At 42.1% G+C, this 26,749-nt stretch overlaps 1 protein-coding gene across 1 annotated transcript in view; it reads right to left on the reverse strand.

The window, feature by feature from the left end:
• Positions 1-2,123: 2,123 nt before the first annotated feature.
• The window catches only part of LOC124722251 (segmentation protein even-skipped), a 79,855-nt gene continuing 55,229 nt past the window's right edge, over positions 2,124-26,749 (reverse strand). The window contains exons 2-4 of the mRNA XM_047247440.1: positions 21,810-22,003; positions 9,707-9,945; positions 2,124-2,343 (exon numbers count right to left, since the gene is read on the reverse strand). Coding sequence (XP_047103396.1) covers positions 2,124-2,343; positions 9,707-9,945; positions 21,810-22,003 — 653 coding nt within the window. The remainder of the gene's footprint in view (positions 2,344-9,706; positions 9,946-21,809; positions 22,004-26,749) is intronic.

Below are 26,749 nucleotides of genomic sequence, written 5' to 3' on the forward strand. Positions count from 1 at the left end.
AATGTCCATTCTCCTCCTCATCACCATTTTCAATAGCATAAATGCAAAATTCAATAATACAATAAAACAGATACAAAAGATTTAATGCTAGAACTTCTTATTGTAAAAGCATCTGTAAGAAAGAACTGTAAAAAAAAAAGAAGACCAGAGGAATCTTAAATCATAATTTAATATCTTTGGCACATTACTGAAATATGACAACGCCATATATTACACAACTTACACGATGATTATCACTATGATGTACATAATATAGAGTCATTTACGTATTATCTTCTTTCTATATACAGCTCAATCGATGAACAGGAAAACTCGAATGACGTACTCTGATAGAGCTCATATGGACAACTCTGTGTGCTTCAGTCATAGTAAGTATTTATAATACTAAAATTAAGCAGAGAAGTAAAAAATACATAGAAGTACTGTCGTTCAGTACAAGTACCATATTGTCACATTTCGGTGGCATTGAAGTTCTACAGGAGAGACTAATTCCTGTGAAGCGAACTTATTCAAACTGGATATATAAAAACAGACAAGCATCCATAAAGAGAACTTGGTGAGACAAAGCAGATAAGGTCCGCTATTTAGTTCTCCTAACGATTTTCCTTACCTTTAGCGACAGAGACGATATTCGCATTCGAGTGTAGATGGGCTGTGGACAAGGTTGGAGAGGCAGTTATACATAGGAAAATGTCGAAATTGCTATTTTTAGCTTGATGTCACTGTAGAAGGTCGTGTTTACAACATTCACACTCTCGCTCTTTTATATGCTTCTGCTTTCGCGAACTGTATTAATTTCCTTTTCTATATAGGCGTGATTGTATCCTCATCACCCCTTGCTGACCATATAAAATATAAGCCTATAAACATATGTTACAAATTCTTACATATATTTCAACGGAACTATTATACGAAGAAGTCCTTTGTAAGGTAAACTTGAACAGAAAGAATCCACATGAAGGTACACAATACTATACCCTGTGAGCCTAGCGAAGCAAAGCTTCCCTAAGAAAGACATTCAGCAGGAGATAAAACACCGCGTATTTTTCTGTGCACGGTTTATGTTTAGACGAGGCGGTTTAACACACAGGATCGTAGCGACAGTAGAGCAACAAGAAACCTGTTTTTCATAGATTTCTTTCCAATAAGCGTCTTTCAGTAGCAGTGTTGTATCATGAACACGCGCACAACTTTCTAACAAACTGGAGCAAAGTGGGACAAACATTTTGCTGTCATAGGAAACCATTTAGTGTTCGTTATTGGCAACTGCTAAGCATCAAAAATGGCCCAAAAAGCACTGTTGAAGAATTAGTCTGCCAACAGTTCATCACGCTTCAGCAGACGTCTACCGCTTCCCGAGCCCACCGAATTGTGGAAGATTTAAATACTTATTATAGTGTGAAGCTGCTGCGCATAGAATACCATCTATTGCCACTCTTATGTTAGATGTTCGAGAAAAACTGAAACGCTGGAATGTATCTAACCGTTGACTGACATCTGTCGTACGAGTTGGACCAGCAGTAGTACTCATTTCAGTGCAAGGGGTCTTCAGAGTAACGCGAAATTCGGTAAGCGGGGCGCTTTTGCTATACTTAACGTACGAGTTCCGTCTTTGACCAGTTGGACCTATGACTCCTACATTGAGAATTTCACAAAAATGGATGCACAACATCTTCAGAGATGTGCTCCTCCAGCTTTCCAGAGGAAAACTTTGTGGTTAGACTGTTGAGCCTTGTTGCAAGCGCACATACTGTAGAAACAAAGGAAATGGGTAAATGACTCACTGGTTCCACGATGGAAATATAATCTTGAAGGAAACCTCGAAAAGCAGATAGAACGTTTTTCCTTTATGGTTGCAACTGAGTTCCGATCAGCTACCACCCTTCTACAGTGACGTCATTCCAACAGATAATTACAGTCCGTTAGGAATCGAATCATTGCTTTGGTAGAATACTCTTCGGTAAAATCTTTGCAGTCCACAACAAATACCATACTCTCAACCAGCCAAGCGGGCAGTATTTTCCAGCAGCAGGTCCGAGCTATGTCTAGGAATTTGCCAGAGAAGCTGCCCTGAGTGTCCTTATCACACACGCGCCGCGAGACGCTGCGCTGGTTCCCGCGCCTTACGTGCGGTCGCGGTCGCGGTCGGCGTGCGGCGTGACGTCACTCTTGTAGGGCTGGAACAGCTTGGGAGGCTGGCGCGCCAGCTGCGTGGAGCCGGCGCCAGCAGCCGCGCCAGCCACAGCCGCGCCAGTCGCGAACAGCGGCGGCGACAGAAGCGGCGAAGGCGACGGCGACGCCGTGGGCAGCGAACTCGCCGCCACGCAGTTCACGATGCCGCATCTGCCACACACGTACAGCCGCGCTCAAAACAAAATCTAACAGGGATCGCTGACAGTCCACGCTCCAGCTTGACAACTTGGCTTATTAAAAGACACACTTCACACAATATAAATAAAGATATAATATCTAATATTAGAAGCAAAGGTCGCTTGATGTGAAGTTGTTAATTTCATGATCAGATTCGACAGTTACTATCTGTCATCTTTGAGATTCTCAGATCTACAGCATACGGTAAAAACAACGTCAGAATAATAACGTGCATGATCGTACAACAATTATACACAAGGAACCATGTTATCTGAGTAATACTAATTACACGCTTCTCAGAAATAAAACTACACTAAGTCTCATCGACATAATGTGAACATGCTCCAAGTACGATAATACATTATCTGAATAATAATAATTACACACTTCTCAGAAATAAAACTACACTAAGTCTCGTCGTCTTAATGTGAACATGCTCCAAGTACGATAATACAGCCCAACACTGGTTTGTTAAACATATAAAACTTGCTAAATAAAAGATCCATGTGACCAATATGGGATACACGAATAAAAACAGGTACATCAGGAAAGATGGTGCGTCGACGATAAATCTGGAGGACTGAGCCGATGCGCTTTAGAGCCCATGTTAAGTAGTTAGAAGCTTGGTCGACAGGCAGCGCCACCGCACTAAGGCGGCGACGTGTACACGATTATTTCGAAAATTGTACGGGCCAACTATGTACATGTAATGCCTGTATATAATAATTATAGACATGTGTATATTCGATTCTATGCCTGGTTATATGCTTGTTCGTGTTGTAAGTCGTGACAGTGTTTATCGTCCAGTTGGAACTACATTCCTCTTTACATGTTTGTATGGTCTTCAAACTAATCGTATACACATCGTCGCCTTAGTGCGGTGGCGTTGCCTGGCGACCAGGCTTGTAACTACTCAACATGGGCTGTTAAGCGCATCAGCTCGGTGTTCCTCAGTTGTCGTCGACATCATCTTTACTAATACACTATCATCTTTACTAATATACCTGTTTCTGCTCCTGTACTCCTTATTGTTGCCATAGATATTTTATTGAGCAATTTTTATAGGTGTGACAAACCAATGTGGATCTGTGTTATTGTAACTGGAGCATATTCTCAGTATGTCGACGAGACTTACGTACAGTTATATTCCTGGGAGATATATACTTTTTATTATTCAGGTAATAGAGTCCCTTTTGTATAATTATTGTAAGAGCATGCAGATTACTACACTAACATTGTTTTATCCGTACATTGCAGAACTGAGAATCTGAAAATGATAACTAGTTACTATCGAAACTGGTCATAAAATAAACAATGTCACATCAAGCGATCTAGGTTTCTCATGTTACAAATTACAATATTGACTGCCCCAACATTATGTGTAAGTTATATGAAAATATAATTAAACGAAAATGGGACTTGCTAATAGAAAACTAAGAAGAAAGAGTGTGATACACCCGAGAGCATAAAACACACAACGAGAAAGTGGATACTTATATTTTATTGCCACTTAAAGAAAATAGGTAACAAGAGGCGGACAAAACATTTACATGAGTAGAGAATAACAAAGACATACAAAAGAGATTAATTCACGGAAAAGATACAAAAATTTCAAGGGTTTTCAGAAGAAAACACAAAAGAAGAGACGAGGGTCATGAAAAAAAGGAAAAAAGAGAACAGCATTGACAAGAATAAAGAAGTATTGGGAAGTCAAGCAAAGGTAAAGAATATGTCGTCATCAAACAGCTGTTTCACGTGGTCCTGAGTTAGCCAAATCCGAATAATAATAATAATAATAATGAAATGAAACAAAAACAGTAAACTGCAACTGTGGAACTATTATTTCCATAAAAATAATTTATCAGCTATGAAACCACAAACAAAATTTCTATTCAAAATTAGCGGAAAGTTCATGAAAAAAAAACCTTCCCTGTGTGGTGTTTGGCATTTAAAACAGCATGAATTCCGTTGGGAATCGGTGAGTGATCTCTGGGGATCGAACCGAAAATTTCGCTAAAATGCATATAACAACTGCGTAGTTTCCGTTTTTCTCTAAAATTTATCGTAATAAATACTTCACTGACTAACCGCTAAAGGGAAGAGAATTACTTTCTGTTGCTAATTTTTCAATTAGCGGGGTCTTTTTATGAAGTACACACAACAATATTTGCTGAAAAAAATGTTGGGAGAATGGAAATTGAGAAGAGTTCTTCTGAACACATTTTTTTGGGCAAAAGACCCATGATACGAGTAGAAGCGATGTCAAAGTAGTAAGAACATTAAAATAATAACGTGTAAGGCCAATATTGGTCTTTAGACACCCTGAATCCTCCTGAAATTCGAATTACACAAATTTTGAATCGTAATCTATGGAATTTCATACAAATTTTGCAGACAAACGTATCCAGTTCAGTTTGCTTAAATATACTGAGGAACGCAGTAGACACTTAACTATTTTTCTAGCACAGATCATAATGGCTCAGCAATATGCAAATCCACTGATTAAGGAATTATGGGACTATGTGTTGTTGCATCAAAGTATTCGCGAAACAGTCACTGAAATTCCCGAGCAAAAAATTTGGGGCATTATCACCCCAGTAAACGTAAGTTCCATAGGGAACAGTATCTGCCCCACGAATTTCACTTAACGTAAGAGTCATCCCTCCTTTCAGTGTGACAGGAGAACCCACTAAAACCAACGTACGACTGCCTAACTATCACAAAACAGTATCTTCCAAAATTTTCCCAAAAATACGCTCTATTTTATGCTGAGAGATAAGAAGACGGTGGAAGTGGTAAAGAGACGGAAAAGTAATAAATACTGGAAGATAGTACAGAGTGACCGTGTTATAGAAATAGTGAAGGAGGCAATGGTGATGCGAGAGAGAGGGACACAATGATGATCGAACGTAGTTGACAGCGACAGAACCGTGCTAAGGAAAGAGTGAAGGAGGCAGTGCCGGGGGGAGGGGGGTGGAATAAAGAGAGAGAGGAAGTAAGTGCACATCGGTGAGAGCCAATGACAATGAGAGACAGAATATATGACAATGACAACGAGGAAGAGAGAGACATTGCAGTGAAATGAGGCAGCAGAAGTAGGAAGGAAGAAATGAGACATTAGCAGTGATAGGGACCAAGAGGGAGAGAGCAACAGTGAGAGGCGACTATAGTAGTGGGACAGAACGAAGGGAACTGTGACTGTGACACAGGAGACAATGGCAGGGAGACACAAAGAAATAATCACAATGAGCTGGGCCGCATTATTGAGTGAAAAAGGCCAACTGGGAGTGACTGGGTGTGAGCGACTTAGACTGATGGACTAGTGGGTGTTTGCGCATTACAGTTGGGCAAGCATGTGGGAGTTTGAGGTGAGTTTCATATTTTAAAAAAAGCACGAATATGTTCGCATGCGGGTGAGTTTCATATTTAAGGGGACGTTTACTATCTTTTGGTTCAAAAAATCGTTTTTTTTAATTGCATTATTGGATCCATAAAAGTGTTTAGAATTCACCCCTGAATACGGAACGGAAATGTTTGTTATTCGCCGGCCGCAGTGGCCGTGCGGTTCTATGCGCTACAGTCTGGAACCGAGCGACCGCTACGGTTGCAGGTTCGAATCCTGCCTCAGGCATGGATGTGTGTGATGTCCTTAGGTTAGTTAGGTTTAATTAGTTCTACGTTCTAGGCGACTGATGACCTCAGAAATTAAGTCGCATAGTGCTCAGAACCATTTGAACCATTTTTTGTTTGTTATTCGCGGTTGAACAAACAAATGCACCTGCTTGAAATCGGCCTTTTTCAAACACCAGTTTTATTTTCTTTCGGACGACGATTTATTGTACCGGTGCTTGGGAGGGAACACACAAAATTCAAATGAAAATTTGAACGCGTGTGTTTGGAAGTGAGCCCCCAACCATTTGCATTCTGGTGCGAAGACTGTGGAGATTGCGACTTTCCTGTCAGAGAGCAGCTTCAACGAAGGGTATTTAGCAATTCTGAAAACCTTGACAACGATGGACGTCAGCCCGGGACTCTATTCGACGCAGTTCGCCAAGCATTCGGGCGACCACCGGATTCAAGCGGCCGAAAACCGCTTGTCACCGGCCGTACGAGCGGCTCTGGAGCAGCGCAGGATGGCCCGGATTGAGCAGAACGCCCTCTATGAGGAAGAGGAAGGACTAGTTTATGGACCCAGAGTAGCAGATTGAACGTAAGTTGCATAATACTGCATTTACATGTAGTCAAAACTTCAGACGCGTTTTTCTCGAAGTGACATTTTTATCGCGCGGTAGGGTAACTTCAAATCTACCGAACCGTTTGGGATGATTCTTTGTTTCCGACGAAGCTAACTAAATTGTCTAGGAGTTGTACCACTTTTATTCCGATCCATCGACTATAAATAGTTTTACTTGGCCGACGAATTCGAAAAAATTGATGAAAAAAACCTATTTTTTCAAATGGCTGCCATTTTGTTTCCTATGGTCCAAATAACTTAAGCGAGGTGCAACTCCTAAAGAATCTTGTATGCTTTGCTAACGTCAACTCAGTTTTGATTTCAGACGAGCCGGCTGACCTGTGACATGCCGCGCGTGGAAGTCTACACCGAAATTTTCTTTCGTTCCGACGGCTCTTCTCCCTTTGCTCTTCGACATTTCCGGTCGAAAAAATTTCAGTGTAGAGAAAATATCAATAAACATATTGACCAAATTTGACATTGATATCTATAACACAGTCGTAGAAATATTGGAATACGTGAGGCAATACTGACTCTACGACTTATCTTAGAAGAAAGATTAAGGAAAGGCAAACCTACGTTTCTAGCATGTGCGGACTTAGAGAAAGGTTTTGACAATGTTGACTGGAATACTCTATTTCAAATTACAAAGGTGGCAGGGGTAAAATACAGGGATCGAAAGGCTATTTGCAATTTGAACAGAAAGCAGATGGCAGTTATAAGAGTCGAGGGACATGAACGGGAAGCAGTGGTTGGGAAGGGAGTGAGACAGGGTTGTAGCCTCTCCCCAATGTTATTCAATCGGTATATTGAGCAAGCAGTAAAGGAAACAAAAGAAAAGTTCGGAGTAGGCATTAAAATCCATGGAGAAGAAATAAAAACTTTGAGGTTCGTCGATGACATTGTAATTCTGTCAGAGACAGCGAAGGACTTGCAAGAGCAGTTGAACAGAATGGACAGTGTCTTGAAAGGAGGGTATAAGATGAACATCAACAAAAGCAAAACGAGGATAATGGAATGTAGTCGAATTAAGTCGGGTGATGCTGAGGGAATTGGATTAGGAAATGAGACACTTAAAGTAGTAAAGAAGTTTTACTATTTGGGGAGCAAAATAACTGGTGATGGTCGAAGTAGAGAGGATATAAAATGTAGACTGGCAATGGCAAGGAAAGCGTTTCTGAATAAGAGAAATTTGTTAACATCGAGTATAGATTTAAGTGTCAGGAAGTCGTTTCTGAAAGTATTTGTATGGAGTGTAGCGATGTATGGAAGTAAAACATGGACGATAAACAGTTTGGACAAGAAGAGAATAGAAGCTTTCGAAATGTGGTGCTACAGAAGAATGCTGAAGATTAGATGGGTAGATCACATAACTAATGAGGAGGTATTGAATAGAATTGGGGAGAAGATGAGTTCGTGGCACAACTTGACAAGAAAAAGGGACCGGTTGGTAGGACATGTTCTGGGGCATCAAGGAATAACCAATTTAGCATTGGTGGACAGCGTGGAGGGAAAAAATCGTAGAGGGAGATCAAGAGTGGCTCTGAGCACTATGGGACTTAACATCTATGGTCATCAGTCCCCTAGAACTTAGAACTACTTAAACCTAACTAACCTAAGGACATCACACAACACCCAGTCATCGGGGAGATCAAGAGATGAATACACTAAGCAGATTCAGGAGGATGTAGGTTGCAGTAGGTACTGGGAGATGAAGAAGCTTGCACAGGATAGAGTAACATGGAGAGCTGCATCAAACCAGTCTCAGGACTGAAGAGCACAACAACAACAACAACAGCACATCGCGAGAAAAAGATTCTCAAACAACATGCTTTTTTTCCGGCCAATGATAGTAAACCTCCCCTTTAAAAAAGCACGAATATGTTCGCATGCGAAAATTTTCGGGAAAATTTTTAAAGGTAGTGAGGAAGGTAGAAAGAGGTAGCTGGTGCCCCACATTTCAGTCACAGTCTTTTAAATAAACAGGAACATATTCACATTTTTATGCTCCTATAGGAGCATTTTTCTGCTGGTTAAGAATTGCCAAATTACTTTAAGGGGGGTAGGACGTCAAACGGGCCGACTTTGAGCAGGAGAGGCATCTCATGACATTTTAATTTCCAGTGTCCATACTTTTACAAATAAATTCAGAAAACTTTGTCAGCATGACCAGGAAGGATTCAGAATTTACACACATAGCAGTGGAAGTTCTAAAACATAACGAAGTAATCCTTTTTTACGTGTGAAATTTCATCCTTTTTTTCACTTACTAATGGCAGCATTTGTTGCTATAGGTACACTTTTCTTCATAAGTTAGAGAGATTCTTCGATGAATTTTGCACAGCATACATACCATACTCACAGGTGTATGAAACTCCAGGATTTATTTAATTTATGAAAAAACGAATGAACTTTTATATTTTAAACTTCATGTTTAGAAAAAAATAGAAATTTTATAGATAATTACCTCAATTTTTACCACAGTTTTTAACATATTTGGAAAATTCTAGAGTTTCATACACCTTTAAGTATGGTTTGTATGCTGTGTAAAATTCATCGAAGAATCTCTCTTACTTATGAAGAAATGTGTTCCTATATCAACAAATGCTGCCATTAGTAAGTGAAAAAAATGATGAAATTTCACACGTAAAAAAAAATTACTTCGTTATGTTTTAGAACTTCCACTGCTATGAGTGTAAATTCTGAATCCCTCCTGGTCGTGCTGACAAAGTTTTATGAATTTATTTGTAAAAGTATAGACAGTGGAAATTGAAATGTCCTGTGGTTCCTCTCCTGCTCCAAGTCGCCCCGTTTGACGTCCTACCCCCCTTAACTTGATGTTGCAAGAGGATATTACTGTTCTTGCCGTTGGATCAGTACATACTGGTGTACGTTTCCTTGAAACAGCTATCGGTTGAAAATTAGGAGCTTTTTTCCACCAATCGTTTCAAATCTGGTTTGGCGAAGCCAAGTGGTCCCCACGGCAGTCTCTTGCAGTGCAGAGTGAAGAAATAACTGAGGGAGTCAGTGGGAATGGAAGCCGGGGCCACCGAGGCAGAAGCCAGGGATACCGTAGGTTAACCACTAGCTGACGCGGCTTACCTGCAGCTGGGCGAGCCGTCGCAGTCGTCCTGGCGCTGCGGCTGCGCGGGGCTGGGGCTGGGGCTCGGGCTGGGATACGGGTAGGCGTAGCGCGGCTGTGGGTAGTACGGCGGGCACGGCACATACATGGCCGCCTGCAGCAGGCTCGCCGCCAGCGTGGGGTCCGTGTACACCGCGTAGGGCCATGCCATCGCCATGCGCTGCCGCTTGTCCTTCATGCGCCGGTTCTGGAACCACACCTGCGCCGACACATCCACTTAGCACTCGCGCCAAAATAAATCACCAAAGTACGAGGTCTTTCGGGAAGATTACTCCCATTTCACAACATTACATCTTCTACAACTACCAGGCGTACCGGTATGAAATGAGCGTTAAGATACAAATGTGTCGATAGGGAACATTTGTTGTGAACGAGCCTTAATTTTTTTTGTTTGGTTGGTATGACATCTGTCAAAGATATTTAGTATACATCAAGTCATGGAACAAACAACATCATATGTTTTCATCGCGTTAACAATGTCGAATTTTGTATGAGAAAGGGATGTTTTGCTGGAAGCATTAATTTTTTGTTTTCATTTGAAAAAAAAAAAGTGCTGCAGAGTCGCATTGAATGCTTGTCGAGGCACATGGTGATCATGCTCTATCAGAAGCAACATGCAAAAGATGGTTGCAACGGTTCAGAAATAATGATTTTGATGTAAGAAATGAAGAACGTGGTAGACCACCAAAAAGGTTCGAAGACGCCGAATTGCAAGCAATATTACGTGAAGATGACACTTTGAGTCAGAAGCAAATGGCAGCAATGCTAAATGTTGCACAACAAACAATTACCAACCGTTTTAAAGCTATGGGAAAGATACAAAAGTGTGGAAAATGGGTGCCACAGGAACTGAATGAAAGACAGATGGAAAACCGAAAAACCTTTTGTCAAATTTTGCTTCAAAGACCTGAAAGAAAACCAATTTTGCATCGAATTGTTACTGGCGATGAAAAATGGATTTATTTTAAGAATCCTATACGGGAAAAATCATGGGTTATTCCGGGACAACCATCAACATCGACTGCAAAACCAGATCGATTCGGCAAGAAGACAATGCTCTGTGTTTGGTGGGATCAGAAACGTGTGGTGTGTCATGAGCTTCTAAAACCCGGTGAAACTGTGAATACTAATCGCTACAGACAACAAATGATCAACTTGAACTATGCATTGATCGAAAAAAGACCAGAATGGGCCAGAAGACATGGCAAAGTAATTTTTTTACACGACAATGCACCTGCACGCAAAGCAAAACTGGTTCAGGATACAATAAAAACACTTGGCTGGGAGCTGCTACCTCACCCGCCGTATTTACCAGACTTAGCCCCTTCCGACTACCATTTGTTTTCATCAATGGGACACGCATTGCCTGAGGAACACTTCGATTCCTACGAAGAAGTCGAAAAGTGGGTGTCTGATTGGTTTGCTTCAACGAACATTTCTATTGGCGTGATGTCCACAAATTGCCAGAAAGGTGGTCAAAATGTGTAGAAAGCAATGGTCAGTACTTTGAATAAAATGATTTTACTTGTCTATTACAAATTAGTGTTTCATTTTCACAAGAAAACGCTCATTTCATACCGGTACACCTGGTACATCTACGTCTAAATCTGTACTCCGCAAGCCACGTGTCGGTGTGAGACGGAGGGTACTTCGGGTATCACTATTTGATTCCCCAGTCCCTGTTCCATTATCGCGTGGGCAGATTGATCGTCGGTAAATTTCCGAACTAGTTATAATTTCTTCAATTTTCTCATGTCGTGAGACGTGTGTGGGAAAAAATAACATATTGTCCGACTCTTCCTGGAACGTACTACCTCGGAATCTGAATAGTAAAGCACTCCACGATGCATAACGCCTCTCTTATAGCGTCTCTCATGAATTTCGTTGAACATATCCGTAAAGAAACTTCCTGGCAGAATTAAAACTGTGTGCCGGACCGAGACTCGAACTCGGGACCTTTGCCTTTCGCGGGCAAGGCTCGCAGGAGAGCTTCTGTAAAGTTTGGAAGGTAGGAGACGAGGTACTGGTAGAAGTACAGCTGTGAGGAGGGCGCGTGAGTCGTGCTTGGGTAGCTCAGTTGGTAGAGCACTTGCCCGCGAAAGGCAAAGGTCCCGAGTTCGAGTCCCAGTCCGGCACACGGTTTTAATCTGCCAGGAAGTTTCATATCAGCACACTCCGCTGCAGAGTGAAAATCTCATTCTGGATATCTGTAAAGATTTCCCGCCAACTGTAAAGAAGCGCACTGCTCTTCATTGCGTCTTGTATATCTTTTCTATTAATCCAACCTTCTTTATTAACCAAGACTGACACACTGGGTATATTTTAACTTGCGTATCGAAACTGGAAGTTCACCTTAGCGCCAGCTGTAGGCTAATAGTACATGTGGTTGAAGTAGAGGGCTCAAAATGCCTCTGAGCACTATCGGACTTAACTTCTGAGGTCATCAGTCCCCTAGAACTTAGAACTACTTAAACCTAAGTAACCTAAGGACATCACACACATCCATGCCCGAGGCAGGATTCGTCGGCGGGAGTGGCCGTGCGGTTCTAGGCGCTACAGTCTGGAACCGAGCGACCGCTACGGTCGCAGGTTCGAATTCTGCCTCGGGCATGGATGTGTGTGATGTACTTAGGTTAGTTAGGTTTAATTAGTTCTACGTTCTAGGCGACTGATGACCTGAGAAGTTAAGTCGCATAGTGCTCAGAGCCATTTTGAACCGAGGCAGGATTCGAACCTGCAACCGTATCGATAGCGCGGTTCCAGACTGTAGCGCCGAGAACCGCTCGGCCACTCCCGCCGGCTGAAGTAGAGGTCTTCCTGCTGCAGCTAGCTCACTCGTTCATTAGCCAAAGTGTATCGAGTCGAGGTGGAGATAACACAACAACAAAAGTCATTTTGCGTTCTCCGTTTCAACAGGTGCAATTCTGTCTCAACCGTGGGGTGTGATTTTCTTGTGAATGAGCTGTCTCCGCACTGGAGCGGCCGTAGATTAAATGTTCCAAATGGCTCTAAGCACTATGGGACTTATCATCTGAAGTCTTCAGTCCCCTAGGCTTAGGACTACTTAAAGCTAACTAACCTAAGGACATCACACACATCCATGCCCGAGGCAGGATTCGAACCTGCGATCGTAGCAGCAGCGCGGTTGCGGACAGAAGCCACCGGCCGTAGAGGTAGTATGGATTTTGCCTAGTACCATTGACTTCCAAGGTCGTATGTTCTGACGGTTTGTTCGACTCTGTCTACGTGCCTTCCCTTGGAACAACTTTGGGTGAAGCGCAACGCCGAATAATGACAGCAGTGAATGCACAACTACAGACACGCTGGGAAACGTATGGGACGTACTTGACTATCAACTGCATGTCTGTCGTGGGCTCAGAGAAGTGCGCTTTGAACTTTTGTGAAAGGTAAATGAAAACGTTGATCCTAAACGTACTTGTAAAAAGTAGGGCCAAAGCTGTATAGCATGAATGTGAAAGGTACGCTTTTATAAAATCAGGTGGATCTTTCGAAAATGCAGATTTGTAGTCCTACGCGTACGATAAAGTTTTCCCCAACTTAATATCTTCTTTCATGTAGAAGATACATTCTTGTGAAATGGAATTAATCATTGTGAAACACCCTACTATATCCATTAAACTCACAACATCCTATCTGTAAACAACACATGCACCACAAAGATACAGTATATATATATATATATATATATTATAAGAAAGAAAATAAAGGAACATTAGGGTGTAACGTACCGTCGACATCGAGGTCATCAGAGAAGGAGCACAAGTCGTGTTAAGGAAGGATGGGGAAAGAAATCAGTCGTACCTTTTCATATGAACCTTCCCTGCATCAGCCTTAAGCGATTTAAGGAAATCATGGAAAACCTAAAGCAGGACAGTCGGGCAGATATTTGAGTCTTCGTCCTCCCAGATGCGAGTCCACTGTGCTACCTCGCTCGAACAAACACTACGAAGAGAGCAGCGACACAGCTAATTTAGTTAGAAATATGACCAGCTGTCCATAGTTCGTACTTTACTAGCAATATTACAAGTTAATCTTATACACAAAATATGCGATAATGATACTGATGACCGAACTCATAAAGCATATGTTATTTTGAAGCCTTACTGAGCTGTGTGCGTCGAACTTCAAACTGTACTAGGCGTGTAACTGCTAGTGACGTGTGTAAGTTTATTTTATTCCCTCAAAAGTCATGCGTGGATCAAATTTCGCGTATATTTATCAGCACCTTATATTATTCGGAAAGCTTTGTTTCAGAGAATACCTAAGGAAGTGAACATTCAGTATTCTTGAGAGATAACTGTTTCCTGCTCAATGAACTCTGGTGACTACACCAATCCACATTGTGGTTCCAAGTAAGATTTAAGTGGAAAAGGTTTCTCATTTAACTTTTCGTTCGTGGGTATGGTGTGTTATTTCTACATAAGAAAAAGTCTTTGGCACATTGAAGCTTGGAGGCGCTGCCAGCGACTATGCACCGTATAACAGAAAATACCTCGTACCAACATTAGCCATTTGTTGTCCTGCTAATTTTATGATATGTATGAGAAATGTATCATATACCTCGAGAACAAGTCCTCTAAATTTATCCACCAAAGTTTCTTGAGAACAAAGATTGCCTTTCTTCGAACTATTACCATTTGTTTTTCTTGAGTACCATAATTACACTTTTGTATGGACTACACCGACTTAGTACCATCCTAGGAGTGCACTTTGGTTGTGAAACTGCATGGAAACGATGTCTGATAAGTATTTACGTATTGCAATGTTTGTTTCGTTTTGAGTAAGTACAAAAAATAGGTGCACATAACTTATTTTTTCTGGAAACATCAAAGGGCTGCTACGCTTAACGTACTCATTGGACATGCAGATCCAAGTTGGAAATGACTACTGTCCCCATTCTGTGAAAATGTTTCGAATTTAGGTTAGAGCATTGGCGCCGTTGTCGACCAAATTCTGAAAATTAAATTTGCTGGCTGAACACCAAGCACAGCCAACTCGGAGGCACTTAGCGACATAACGGCAAAGTGTAGTCTGCTAAAGTAAAGATCCAAGTTCGAATGGCGAGCGGCAAACATTTGATGTGACAGGAACATTCATCAACGCGTACTGCGCTGGAGGATGAACCTTTCATTCGTCGTTATGTACAATCTTTCCATTCATAATCTTGGCTCTGTAAAGATGAGTTCAAAAATAGCCCAAGGCACGTGCTTGTTAATAGTTTCAGCTGTTTACATTATTTAATGGCACTAGAACGTGGAAAATAGAAATAAATCTCAGAACTACAACGAAAACTAGCAGAGAGGAGATGGGAGATGCAGCAACGTCAAGACTCGCTGATCAAATATGAAATTGCCAGGTTTATCAGCAATTGTAGATTACACATTAGAAAGACAACAGCATGACTCAAAAATATAATCTAAATGTTTAGAATTAAAATGTAATATTCAAGAAGCAAATATTCAAGAAGCAAACTACCTCAACTATACTCGAAAGAAGAGTCTGAAAGTAAATTAGGTGTATTGGGAAAATAGAGTAATTATTTAATAATCGAAAATTGTAAGTGTATTAGTAGCAATAGTAGTAGTAGTAGTAGTAGTAATTTTATTCATTTGTATATCAGGTTTACAAGGATATTGGGAATGTCTTGGTATTTCAATTCAAGAACAATAAAAATAACATAATTCTTATATATAGGCATTTATATACATACAGATCTAATTTGACAAGAATGGAATCGGAAGTTTGCCGTAGCCTTATAGTAGGAATCATACCGGTATTTGTGTGATGAAATTTAGTGAAACCACGTAAAACGTAAATCACATTTTCTGGATAAAAGCTAAAGTCCCAAATTTCCCGAACACAGCTCTAGTATATTTCAAACCGTCCTACGTCACTCGGTTTGTCCCTAGTGTACAATACTGTTTTACAAAGAAGTTATTTAATAATGCAAAAGGCTAGTGTAACACTGCATATTCATTTCTGATTCCCTGTCACTGTACACTCTATACACACATTGCTTCATAATGTTAGACTGCAGTATCGGCTGATTTCAGGACTATAGCAACGATCTCTGGTTTCCATTTTGAGTAACGGAACTTCTCATTTGCTAGTCTGAAAAACTGAGTCAGCATCTATCTATAACAACTGAGATATATAGCCCAGAAAGAGGATAAAGTGTTGGTATTACACATTGCATAGCTATGGAAGTACGTTTTTCCATATAAGAAAAATAGGAAGGAATAAACATGCTGTGAAACTGTCATGTGAAATGATAGATGTTTTATTAACGCTGTTACTACTTATATGTCTTAAATTTTTTACCAAGCTCCTACTCTGTGTTGTGTAAGCAATCTTTCAATGTATAGACTGTATTGTTTAACAGGTTCTTTTTAATTGTCGTTTTAAATAAGTTTGTTTTAGTAATGTCTTTAATCTCCTTGGACAATTTATCGTACAGTTTTATTAAAGTTCACTCTAGTTCTTGTCACACGGCCATGGACAGAGCTGTTTTTGCAATAATTATCAATGTTTTTTTTATGTGTGCAAGTGGTTGGTAAATGTACCCGCACAGTGTAGTTAAAATCCCCAGCGTTTTGAACAGATCTTTACAATGGACTCCATTACCGCTTTTTGTTATTATTCTGATCGTCCTGTTCTGTAATTTGAAAATCGTGTTTACATTTTATGCATTTGTTCCCAAAAGGTGTCAAAGTCTGTAAATCGTGTACAGGTTTTGTATGGCATCTTACAACAATATTGATGGTTTGAGTTAGGTTGTTTAGAGGAACTCATGCGATAACAGTACAGACAAACAAGTTTACTGCAAAGGAAGTAGCACATTTACAGACGTGGATTCACAACCGACTGAACTGACCGGTTTCAATGACAATCATATTCTCTTCTCAGTACTTGCTACACAAAACTTATATATAACAAGAAAATTTTAAAAATTAAATCATACAATACTCAAATTAGTTGTTGGTTGCTGAATACATAGGCAACACGTAACGCTGTTTTTTCTGATATCTATTTCGATCAGAATCACTCCTAGATTCGTATGCTCTTTGTAAGGAACACGCCGAATTTTTGATGATATTTCTTACATAACGGAAGTAACTGAGTCATAAATGTCTTACTGAATTAGTGATTAATAAAGCACATGCTAGATATTTTTCCCATAACAAGAACGTATTTAATAGGCTTGCATTCCAATCTACAGACCTGAAGACACATATCTATAATTGTAAAGGATGCAAATGGAAGTCGAATTTATCGTGGAATACACAGATCCTCTTAATGAGGCTATCCGGCAGAACGTTTATTCAAATCCTCATCCAGATGCAGGCTCTCCTCGGTTTTCCTAAATCGCTTAGTCCGAATTCCAGGATCGTTCCTTTAAAACATACGTCTAATTTCCTTCTCCATTCTCCCCCTAATCCGAATCTGCCCTTAGTCTCTAATAACATCTTCCTTGACGGGACGCTACACCCTAGTTTTCTTTCCTTTTCTTAAAGAGATGTTTAAAAGCTTCTGGATTTATGAGTTGAAAGAAACAGACAAGTGTCTGTAATGCAATATAGCTTTCCTTCTAACAACAGAAAACCCGAGCTCGTAATATTTCCGGATGGGCTACAGGAAAGGAACAAACATTAAAATCATTCACTAGCATATACTTGAGAATTAGTTAATAACAGAGATTTACTGATATCTGCTAGTGGCGCAGTTACAAAAACAGAATAACGTTGACTACTTTCATAATGAATTAAAGAGAGTTCGCCTTTTTTCTAGTAATCAATTATGGTTCTGCTTTAATACCCAATTACGTTTCACCACAGTTATGACATCCTCAATGGGTCTTCCCTTTTATTGTTCCTGAAATATATACACAGAGATTTATTCATGTATTTCTGTATACATACATAATTTACGTAGGGTACATACGTATTTCAGGAACAATAAAAGGAGATAAAATCCTCTGAGGATGCCACAGTTGTGGTGAATCATCTTTGGGTATTAAAGCAAAACAATAATTGTGACTGACAAATGGGTGGACCCTCTTCAATTCATTATTATTTTTGTGCAAGCATGGGAACAGGTTAAAATTCCAATATGGTAGTTGACTACTTTAGTTATCCGTCTGCAAGAGTTAACGGAATGGAATGATTTACACAATATCTACGCCATCTATTGGTAATCACGAACCTTGTAAACGCTTTGTAATACAAGCTTCTGCTATTCTGTTCTATTTACCATGAAAATAATTTCCAAGTGTTTGCAGATAATTTTGCTTTTGCGCACTTAATTTTCACAGCAATGAGAACATAAATACTTATACTGGAAAAAGTGTTGGAAATATCTGCTGGAACTGATAGATGACTTAAAGCTAAAATTAGGGCAGATGCTTCGTTGCTGTTGTTAGGAGTGTTATAACGCGAGATACGTAACCTGTCGGAGCTTACGGTGCAAGTTTCGTCACTGAGTCGGGATCGTGAAGTAGCGTTCAATTAATACCCACACTTATCACAGGAGGCTCTGAATGGCTTCTTGCTCAAGCGTTTTACTTCTTGTTGTAACCTGTTACCATAAAACAATTATCACTTTTCTCGGCTGCCGCATACACGGCGTAAAACACCGACAACAGCTGTCTAAAAGGTTGTCTTCTACGGCCAATAAAAGATACTTTTTCGGATAACATTTTATAATATAATGGCAGAGCGGCAATCTCGTGTTTTGTGTATGTGTGTGTGTGTGTGTGTGTGTGTGTGTGTGCGTGGGCGCGTACGTTTGTGTGAGCGATTGTCCAGTTATTGTGTAATGATGGCAGTAGGGGCAGCAGGCACACCGAAACTTTTATCACGGCGATGCTAATTGTGCCAGCTGAGTTCGCGGGTTGTAAAATCCTTTAAGAGCCATCAAACAAAAATAACAACATTAACACACACACACACACACACACACACACACACACACACAGACGGAGAGAGAGGGAGAGAGAGAGAGAGAGAGAGAGAGAGAGAGATACTGGAAGAGAACAGGGCGGCATCCCTTTGAACCTTTCGGAAGCTCGGTCCGTGCGGTTTTATTTCACCTTTCGCCCCCTGCCTTTCTTTTACACACAAGTGGTGCGTCCCAGGCTACCGTTATACACTTCACTTCACTCCACCACCGTGAAAGTTGACTAGTTTAGAAAGAACATTTACCGTCCAAGGGGAGCTTTATTTCGACTCTCCTTCCTCTTACTTTCGTTCCTATCAGAAGTTACCAGCAGTAATTAATTTTGCTTCGATGAAACACCACCCGAACAGGAAATTCATGCAGTTCTCGTTGACAGAACTTCGTGAGTCTTCCGGTTGGAAATCCTTCAAGAGACAACGAAAACTGTTCTTTGTATTGAAAAATGTGAGGTCTATCATGGTAGAGCGCGAATTCAGATGACGTTCACTTTCACAATTTGTATAAAACCTCAAAAATAAATTATTATAATACCTACAACGTATCTCAGAATTCATCTGCGGCAGGAACTCATTGATATCTTCTACCTAAAAGCTTTAGACAACCAGCATCTGTAGAAAAAAATCCAATTTTTGTGTCTGTTGTGTGGTCAAATGGAAACTCTACGAATCACATTCAGTATATTGAACGACAGCTTCATTATTCATTGCGAGAATAGAGGACAAAATAGTTCCCCATCGTTCGGCTAGGCGTTGCTCACTACTTGGTCTCTCACTTGTGACCGTTTCGGCATTGTCCAGCCTAAGCATAAATGTTCTCTATTATTATCAAATAACACTCTAAATAGCATTACTGTACCATTTAGTACACAAAAAGTCTTCATTCTAGAAGTTCTTTTAGCAAAGAAAACATTAGGCCAACGGTTCTAGCGCTGAAGTAAACCACCGGATTGTATAGTAAATACACTGATGAGTGGAGCAAAGACAGATAAATGCAGCAGATTTTATGAAATTACACGATTTCCATGAAATACAAGAATCAGGCTGTGCTGAATTATTAATGTGGCATTTGATCCTAACTAAAAATCGTGTGCGGAATATTCATCACGCGACACAGGTGACTGCAGTTATAGTCTGCTTCAATGGCGTCGAGCTCCATCTTCCATGAACCATATACACTACTGGCCATTAAAATTGCTACACCAAGAAGATATGCAGGTGATAAACGGGTATTCAATGGACAAATATATTATACTAGAACTGACATGTGATTAAATTTTCACGCAATTTGGGTGCACAGACCCTGAGAAATCAGTACCCACAACAACCACCTCTGGCCGTAATAACGGCCTTGATACGCCTGGGCATTGAGTCAAACAGAGTTTGGATGACGTGTTCAGGTACAGTTGCCCATGCAGCTTCAACACGATACCACAGTTCATCAAGAGTAGTGACTGGCGTTTTGTGACGAGCCAGTTGCTCGGCCACCATTGACCAGACGTTTTCAATTGGTGAGAGATCTGGAGAATGTGCTGGCCAGGGCAGCAGTCGAACATTTTCTGTATCCAAAAAAGGCCCGTACAGGACCTGCAACATGCGGTCGTGCTGTTTCGCAGGGATCGAATGAGTGGTAGAGCCACAGGTCGTAACACATCTGAAATGTAACGTCCACTGTTCAAAGCGCCGTCAATGCGAACAAGAGGTGACCGAGACGTGTAACCAATGGCGCCTCATACTGTCACGCCAGGTGATACGCCAGTATGGCGATGACGAATACACGCTTCCAATGTGCGCTCACCGCGATGTCGCCGAACACGAATGCGACCATCATGATGCTGTAAACAGAACCTAGATTCATCCGAAAAAATGACGTTTTGTCATGCTTGCACCCAGGTTCGTCGTTGAGTACACCATCGCGGGCGCCCCTGTCTGAGATGCAGCGTCAAGGGTAACCGCAGCGACGGTCTCCGAGCTGATAGTCCATGCTGCTGCAAATGGCGTCGAACTGTTCGTGCAGATGGTTGTTGTCTTTCGAACGTCCCCATCGGTTGACCCAGGGATCGAGACGTGGCTGTACGACCCGTACAGCCGTGCGGATAAGATGCCTGTTATCTCGACTGCTAGTGATACGAGGCCGTTGGGATCCAGCACGGGGTTCCGTATGACCCTCCTGAACCCACCGATTCCATATTCTGCTAACAGTCATCGGATATCGACCAACGCGAGCAGCAATGTCGCTATTCGATAAATCGCAATCGCCATAGGCTACTATCCGACCTTTATCAAAATCGGAAACGTGGTGGTTCGCATTTCTCCTCTTTACACGAGGCATCACAACAACGTTTCACCAGGCAACGCCGGTCAACTGACGTTTGTGTATGAAAAATCGGTTGGAAACTTTCCTCATGTCAGCACGTTGTAGGTGCCACCACCGGCGCCAACCTTGTGTGAATGCTCTGAAAAGCTAATCATTTGCATATCACAGCATCTTCTTCCTGTCGGTTAAATTTCACGTCTGTAGCACGTCATCTTCGTGTTGTAGCAATTTTAATGACCAGTAGTGTATTGTCGAAATTAGGGTCACTTTGGAAAATGGGGATGAAATCATGTTCCAAAACCTTCACGTACCGTTCGGTAGCCATTAAAGCGTTTAGTAGATCAGAGAAAAATCGAGAAACGTCCAGTGAAATCTTTGATAAAATCAGTACATACTTATTGCTTTCCATATCATCACTGAAAATAAGCAGGACGAGAATTCACCCTGGATTTCCTGATCGGATGTACTCCGTCATGGGAGGTGCTCGAACGAATGTTCCTACTACGTCCTGCCGTTGTTCCTACTATTACACAAAAATTAGTGTCATCAGTGTTCAGGTTTTCGTCGACGGAAAAATCCTTATAAATGGAACAATACATCATGTAGAGGAGATTGGGGGAATGTGATCGGCAGTGTGTCGTTGAAGCAAGCATTCTGGCCATCACGTGATGTAGTAAAATCACGGCAGTGTCATTCCAGGGCGGCCGGATAGCACCTGAACACAGCTCAGAGCATGCGCTTGATAGAAATAAAAGTGCAGGGAAGGTAAATTACCTTGATAGTGGACTCCGGTAAGTTGAGCTGTGAGGCGAGCTCGCAGCGGCGTGGCCTGGACACGTAGTTCTCCTTGTAGAACTCCTTCTCGAGCCGCGCCAGCTGCTCGCGGGTAAAGGCGGTCCGGTAGCGCCGGATGCTCTGGTCGTTCCCGCTGCTCGTCGCCGTGCTGCCCGTCGACATAGCCGGAGTCTCTGCGATCAGAAGACTTGTGTTCGCTGCTGTCCCCACAGCTACTACTTCAAATATCCTATCATAGTGCCACTGAACGCTCATTAATACTTCTTCCAATGAAGCGTAGGAAACATTTGTAGTATACAACCCTCACAGTTCAGTGAGAAAGCCTCTGAAGGGGTCGGAGAAGAGCTAGTGATAAATTGATGTTCTGAACTAGTCCGTGAAGCGTGCGAATGGTGCAGCTGGCAGTGTACCGACAGTGACAGGTGGGGATCTGGGTTTGAATGTAGATCAGCCGCACAATTTTAATTTTACGCTCCCAGTCAACGGAACAAATGCTCAGTTCATTCTGCTCACAGTAAAATAATTGATTGCCAACAAACACACATTAATCAACCTCACCATGTGAGACACTACATTACTGATTGAGATTACTGCATGTGTTGTTTTAACTGAACGGTTCCCGTGAGATCACCGAAGTTGCGCTGTCGGGCGTGGTCGGCACTTGGATGGGTGACTATCCAGGCCGCCATGCGCTGTTGCCATTTTTCGGGGTGCACTCAGCCTCGTGATACTAACTGAGGAGCTACTCGACCGAATAGTAGCGGCTTCGGTCAAGAATACCATCATAACGACCGGGAGAGCGATGTGCTGACCCCATGCCCCTCCTATCCGCATCCTCCTCTGAGGATGACACGGCGGTCGGGTGGTCCCGATGGGCCACTTGTAGCCTTTAGCCGGAGTGAAGTGGTTGTTTTAACTGACTCGACTGAAGCGCACGAAGCTTCTGCAGAAATAGGTTAACCACAGTATGGTTACAGGTCAGCTTCCGTTCTTGGCTGAATCCATGATCTACATTTCTACGAGATTTATATCGCTCTCTAAGACAGTCGCGTGGTTCCAGACTGTAGCGCCTAGAAGCTCATTTAGTGGGACTACTGTCTGGAGATAAGGTTAAGCACGATGTATGAAGGTTTTCTGTGAGTTCCTTAAATTGCTCCAGGCAAATGGGATGGTTCTTTGAAAGGGCACGACTGATATCCTTCCCCATACTTGATGCCACCCGAGTTTGTGCTTCGTCTTTAATGACCTCGATATCAACGGGACGTTAAACCCAATCTGCCTTCTTTTTTTGCTGCTTCGGCTGCGAGGAGAATGGTTGTCTGGATGGCGGTTTCCGTTGTTGAGGAGGGTGACTGGCAGCTCCCTCGGTGACGGAGAGACCTGGGAACGCTAGACACAGAGAATTTGCCCCGTTCTCGAAAATGCTTTCAAGACTCCTTGCGACCCCTGGAGTCGCTGTGGAACCATGTCAGTTCAGGGAACTCCGAGGATGTTTGGCAAACCCCAGAATGGAGGTGTGTCGGTGGCTGCCAAGTATCGCTTTCCCTTGGACACTAACACCTGTGATTGGCCTCCGTTATACCGAAAATTCTTCTGGAAGGAGCATGAGAGGCAGTGGAGTTTCAAAAATGGTTCAAATGACTCTGAGCACTATGGGACTTAACTTCTGAGGTCATCAGTCCCCTAGAACTTAGAACTATTTAAACCTAACTAACCTAAGGACATTACACACGTCCATGCCCGAGGCAATATTCGAACCTGCGACCGTAGCGGTCGCGCGGTTCCACACTGTAGCGCCTAGAACCACTCGCCACCCCGGCCGGCGCAGTGGAGGTAGAAGGGGACAGAGTGACTAATGATAGCTCGTCGCTGAGGTTGTTTATGGGACAGCCTGCCATAAGACGCCAAAGGCCAAAAGTAGCAGAGTACAGAAGCGAAAAGACTAGCTGCGTGAGGGGCTGGATACAGTATGGAGGACGCAAGGGCAGTTCAGTAAGGACCGGCGGAGAACGGAGAGGCGCAGCACTCACTGTGAAATAAATCGCCATAGTAAGCTTTCTGTAGCATCCGCCCCTGTAGCAGCACTGTCAGCGCGGCGGATTGTCAAACAAAGGGGCCCGGGTTCGGTTTCCGTCGGCTAGGAGAGTTTATCCGCTCGGAGACTGGGTGTTGTGTTGTCTTTACATCCGTATCGTCATAACTGACAGCCCACTGTTGACTTCGTCCCTTACGAAATCCCGTAAAAAAACTTTTTGTTGTTTCATGTCAGGGTGGACAGGAAGTGTCTAAAGTTGTAACACAGGCTAGCCTAAACTTTATTTGCCGTAGTGTAAAGAAGGAGCGTTTATTAGACCATATGACTACAGAGACTAGAGGAGACCTTGCTTTCCAATGCGTAAAAGGATGTAAATGAATATTAAAGGATGTGAATAGAAACCTCGTGCAAGTAACAGTTAATCTCTCCACCTGTAAGTGTTAAATGTCCTATGTGCCGTCATTCCTTTTTCGGTGTCCGCAGTAATCTTTGTGTGATTCTAGGCTAGCCTCGTATATAGTGTCTGTATTTCTGGCTTGGTTTACCTACGGTTCGACGACCCTTATAGACGGACGATGGGTCGCGACTGTCAGATGGGTCACTGATTTCTCATTACAGTAATTCCCCGTGTCTCAAGGGGTGCTTCTTTTATAGCGAGGCTGGCGACCCAAAATAATTAGAGTTATCGGTGTTGGGAGAGTTGGTACTAAAAGCTTCGGAGAGCAGCTGACTTGATTAAGTAGTACACCTACGGCAGGGAACATTGTAGTTACAGTCTACTCTTGTTTGCTTCTTGTAAATACACGTCAGCAGGGAAATATAATTACCAGTCCTTAATCACCTTACAAACGTGAAGGATTCCAGGACGATAGACAACTCGCTGTATCCCTCGATCTTATGATAAACAGTGCAGCTCATAATTACAAACGGAAGTGTTTACCGAGTCCTTAAGGAGAAGGACAAAAGTTAAATAATTGGCTTTCCCCGTGAAACAGTCGTTTGTTCGATGACTGTTGAGACTGCAGAAACGCCTTTGACAGCACCTTATTCTGCATGGCAATCTTTTCGAGGCAGCCAGGTTGTACGAATGTAATATATCAATAACTATATGTCTTACTGTTTATAAAATTAGCTAAAATTAGCATTAGCTCTTATAGGTAATAAGGAAGAATGTTTGGCAAAAATGTTTACTTCTATTCGTGTTAACACGAATCAATCCACTACAAACAAAGGAAGTAATAAGAGAAACCCTGGCATGTAAAAATGGAGTTTTGATTTTACCTTTCGCCAACGACGGACATTCCGGCGTTACTATCAGAAATCTTCCAGGATACATTTACCCGTGGAAAAGCCAGATGTCAGCCTAAGAACCATTGCAATAATCCTTCGAAAGTGTAGCTCATCTCGTAAAGCGGTAGTATACAACGCCCTCACTGAACAAATCTTCAGTATTCTTCATCGTTCTGATTGCTTTACTATGTAGGTTTCAGGAAAGAAATGGTAAAGATTTAAGGATTTTTGTAGTTAGCTCGAGAGTATCAGAGAAATGCGTGACAAACTTGTATAGCAGACTTTACAAGAAAGATATTATGCTTCACATATGGGTTCCATCTAAAAATTTAGTTTCAATAAATATCGCGTAATGACCACCAGCGCAAAATTAGAGAAATTCGGGCGTTATGTCACAGCACCGGCCGATAGAGATTGTGCAGTCGTTAGCACAAGTGTCCGACTATCCAGATTTAGTTTTTCCATTATGTCTTTAAATCGCTAGTAGCAAATATCAGGGTAATTTCTGTGGAAAGGCACGGCCAGTTTCCTTCCTCATCCTTCCCATCTTGTGCTCCGTTTCTGTTGACCACGCTGATCACGGGATGTTAAACCCTAATCTTCCTTCCTTCCTCGGTACCGACAATCTTTCCTTCAAGATAGCGAATTCCAGACTGCGAATTCGTACTGGGAATTTAAGGTCTCCGGGCTGCCAGATGATGAACAATATCTCCTGAGAGGCTACACATAAAAAATTATTTTAACCGTATTCTGTTGTATATTCTCCCCTTCTAGAGTGGGCGGCTGAATTTGGCTAGTTTTTGTTTTGTGAGTGGTTTTTGGCAGTGTCTTCTGAAACAGCTTCTTCTTGTGTCTTTGTACCGCATCGGCACAGGGTTTAGCGTAGTTATTGGACGGATATAGTATGGTTAATGTAAGGGGTGGTCTTGATTTCTTTCCCCCCGTAACCCTCTGGGGCCGAATATGCGTACCGGAATTGCCTGTGTCTAGTGTCATTCATGTGAAAGTGAGCGAAAGTTTTCAAAACGTCGAGCCTTAGGTACCAACCCAGTGTTAACTACATGGGATGTGGGAACCCGCCTAAAGACATCATGCAGGCTGGTCGACACACCGTCCCTCGTTGTTAATCCGCCAGGGGGATTCGATGCGGGGCCGGCGCATCACTCCGTCCAGTAAGGGACACTTCAACACGACGGCTATCCGGGCGGGTATTGTCTTCTGAGACTGAATGTCGTACAGTATGTCATTTTGATGTGTGATGGTAGGATAGGAAATCATACGAGGCGTGTTTTTTAAAGAAGTACCGTTTTGAAATTAAAAAAAGACGTGCTAAGATATCTCAATAATTTTATTTTACATGAAAGCCCGTACCTTAATCTACTTTTCCGTCAATATTGAGGTACTTGTCATAACGTTATACCAGTTTTTGAATACCCTCCTCATAGAAGTCTGCCGCCTGACTTGTTAACCACTGCATCACCACTGTTTTGACTTCGTCACCGTCTTGAAGACGCTGACGCCCAGGTGTTTCTCCAAGCGCAGGAAAAGGTGGTAGTCACTGGGCGCAAGTTCGGGGCTGCGCGGAGGATGATCT

This window comes from Schistocerca piceifrons, chromosome X (genome assembly GCF_021461385.2).
Source record: "Schistocerca piceifrons isolate TAMUIC-IGC-003096 chromosome X, iqSchPice1.1, whole genome shotgun sequence".
Taxonomy (NCBI): Eukaryota; Metazoa; Arthropoda; class Insecta; order Orthoptera; family Acrididae; genus Schistocerca; species Schistocerca piceifrons.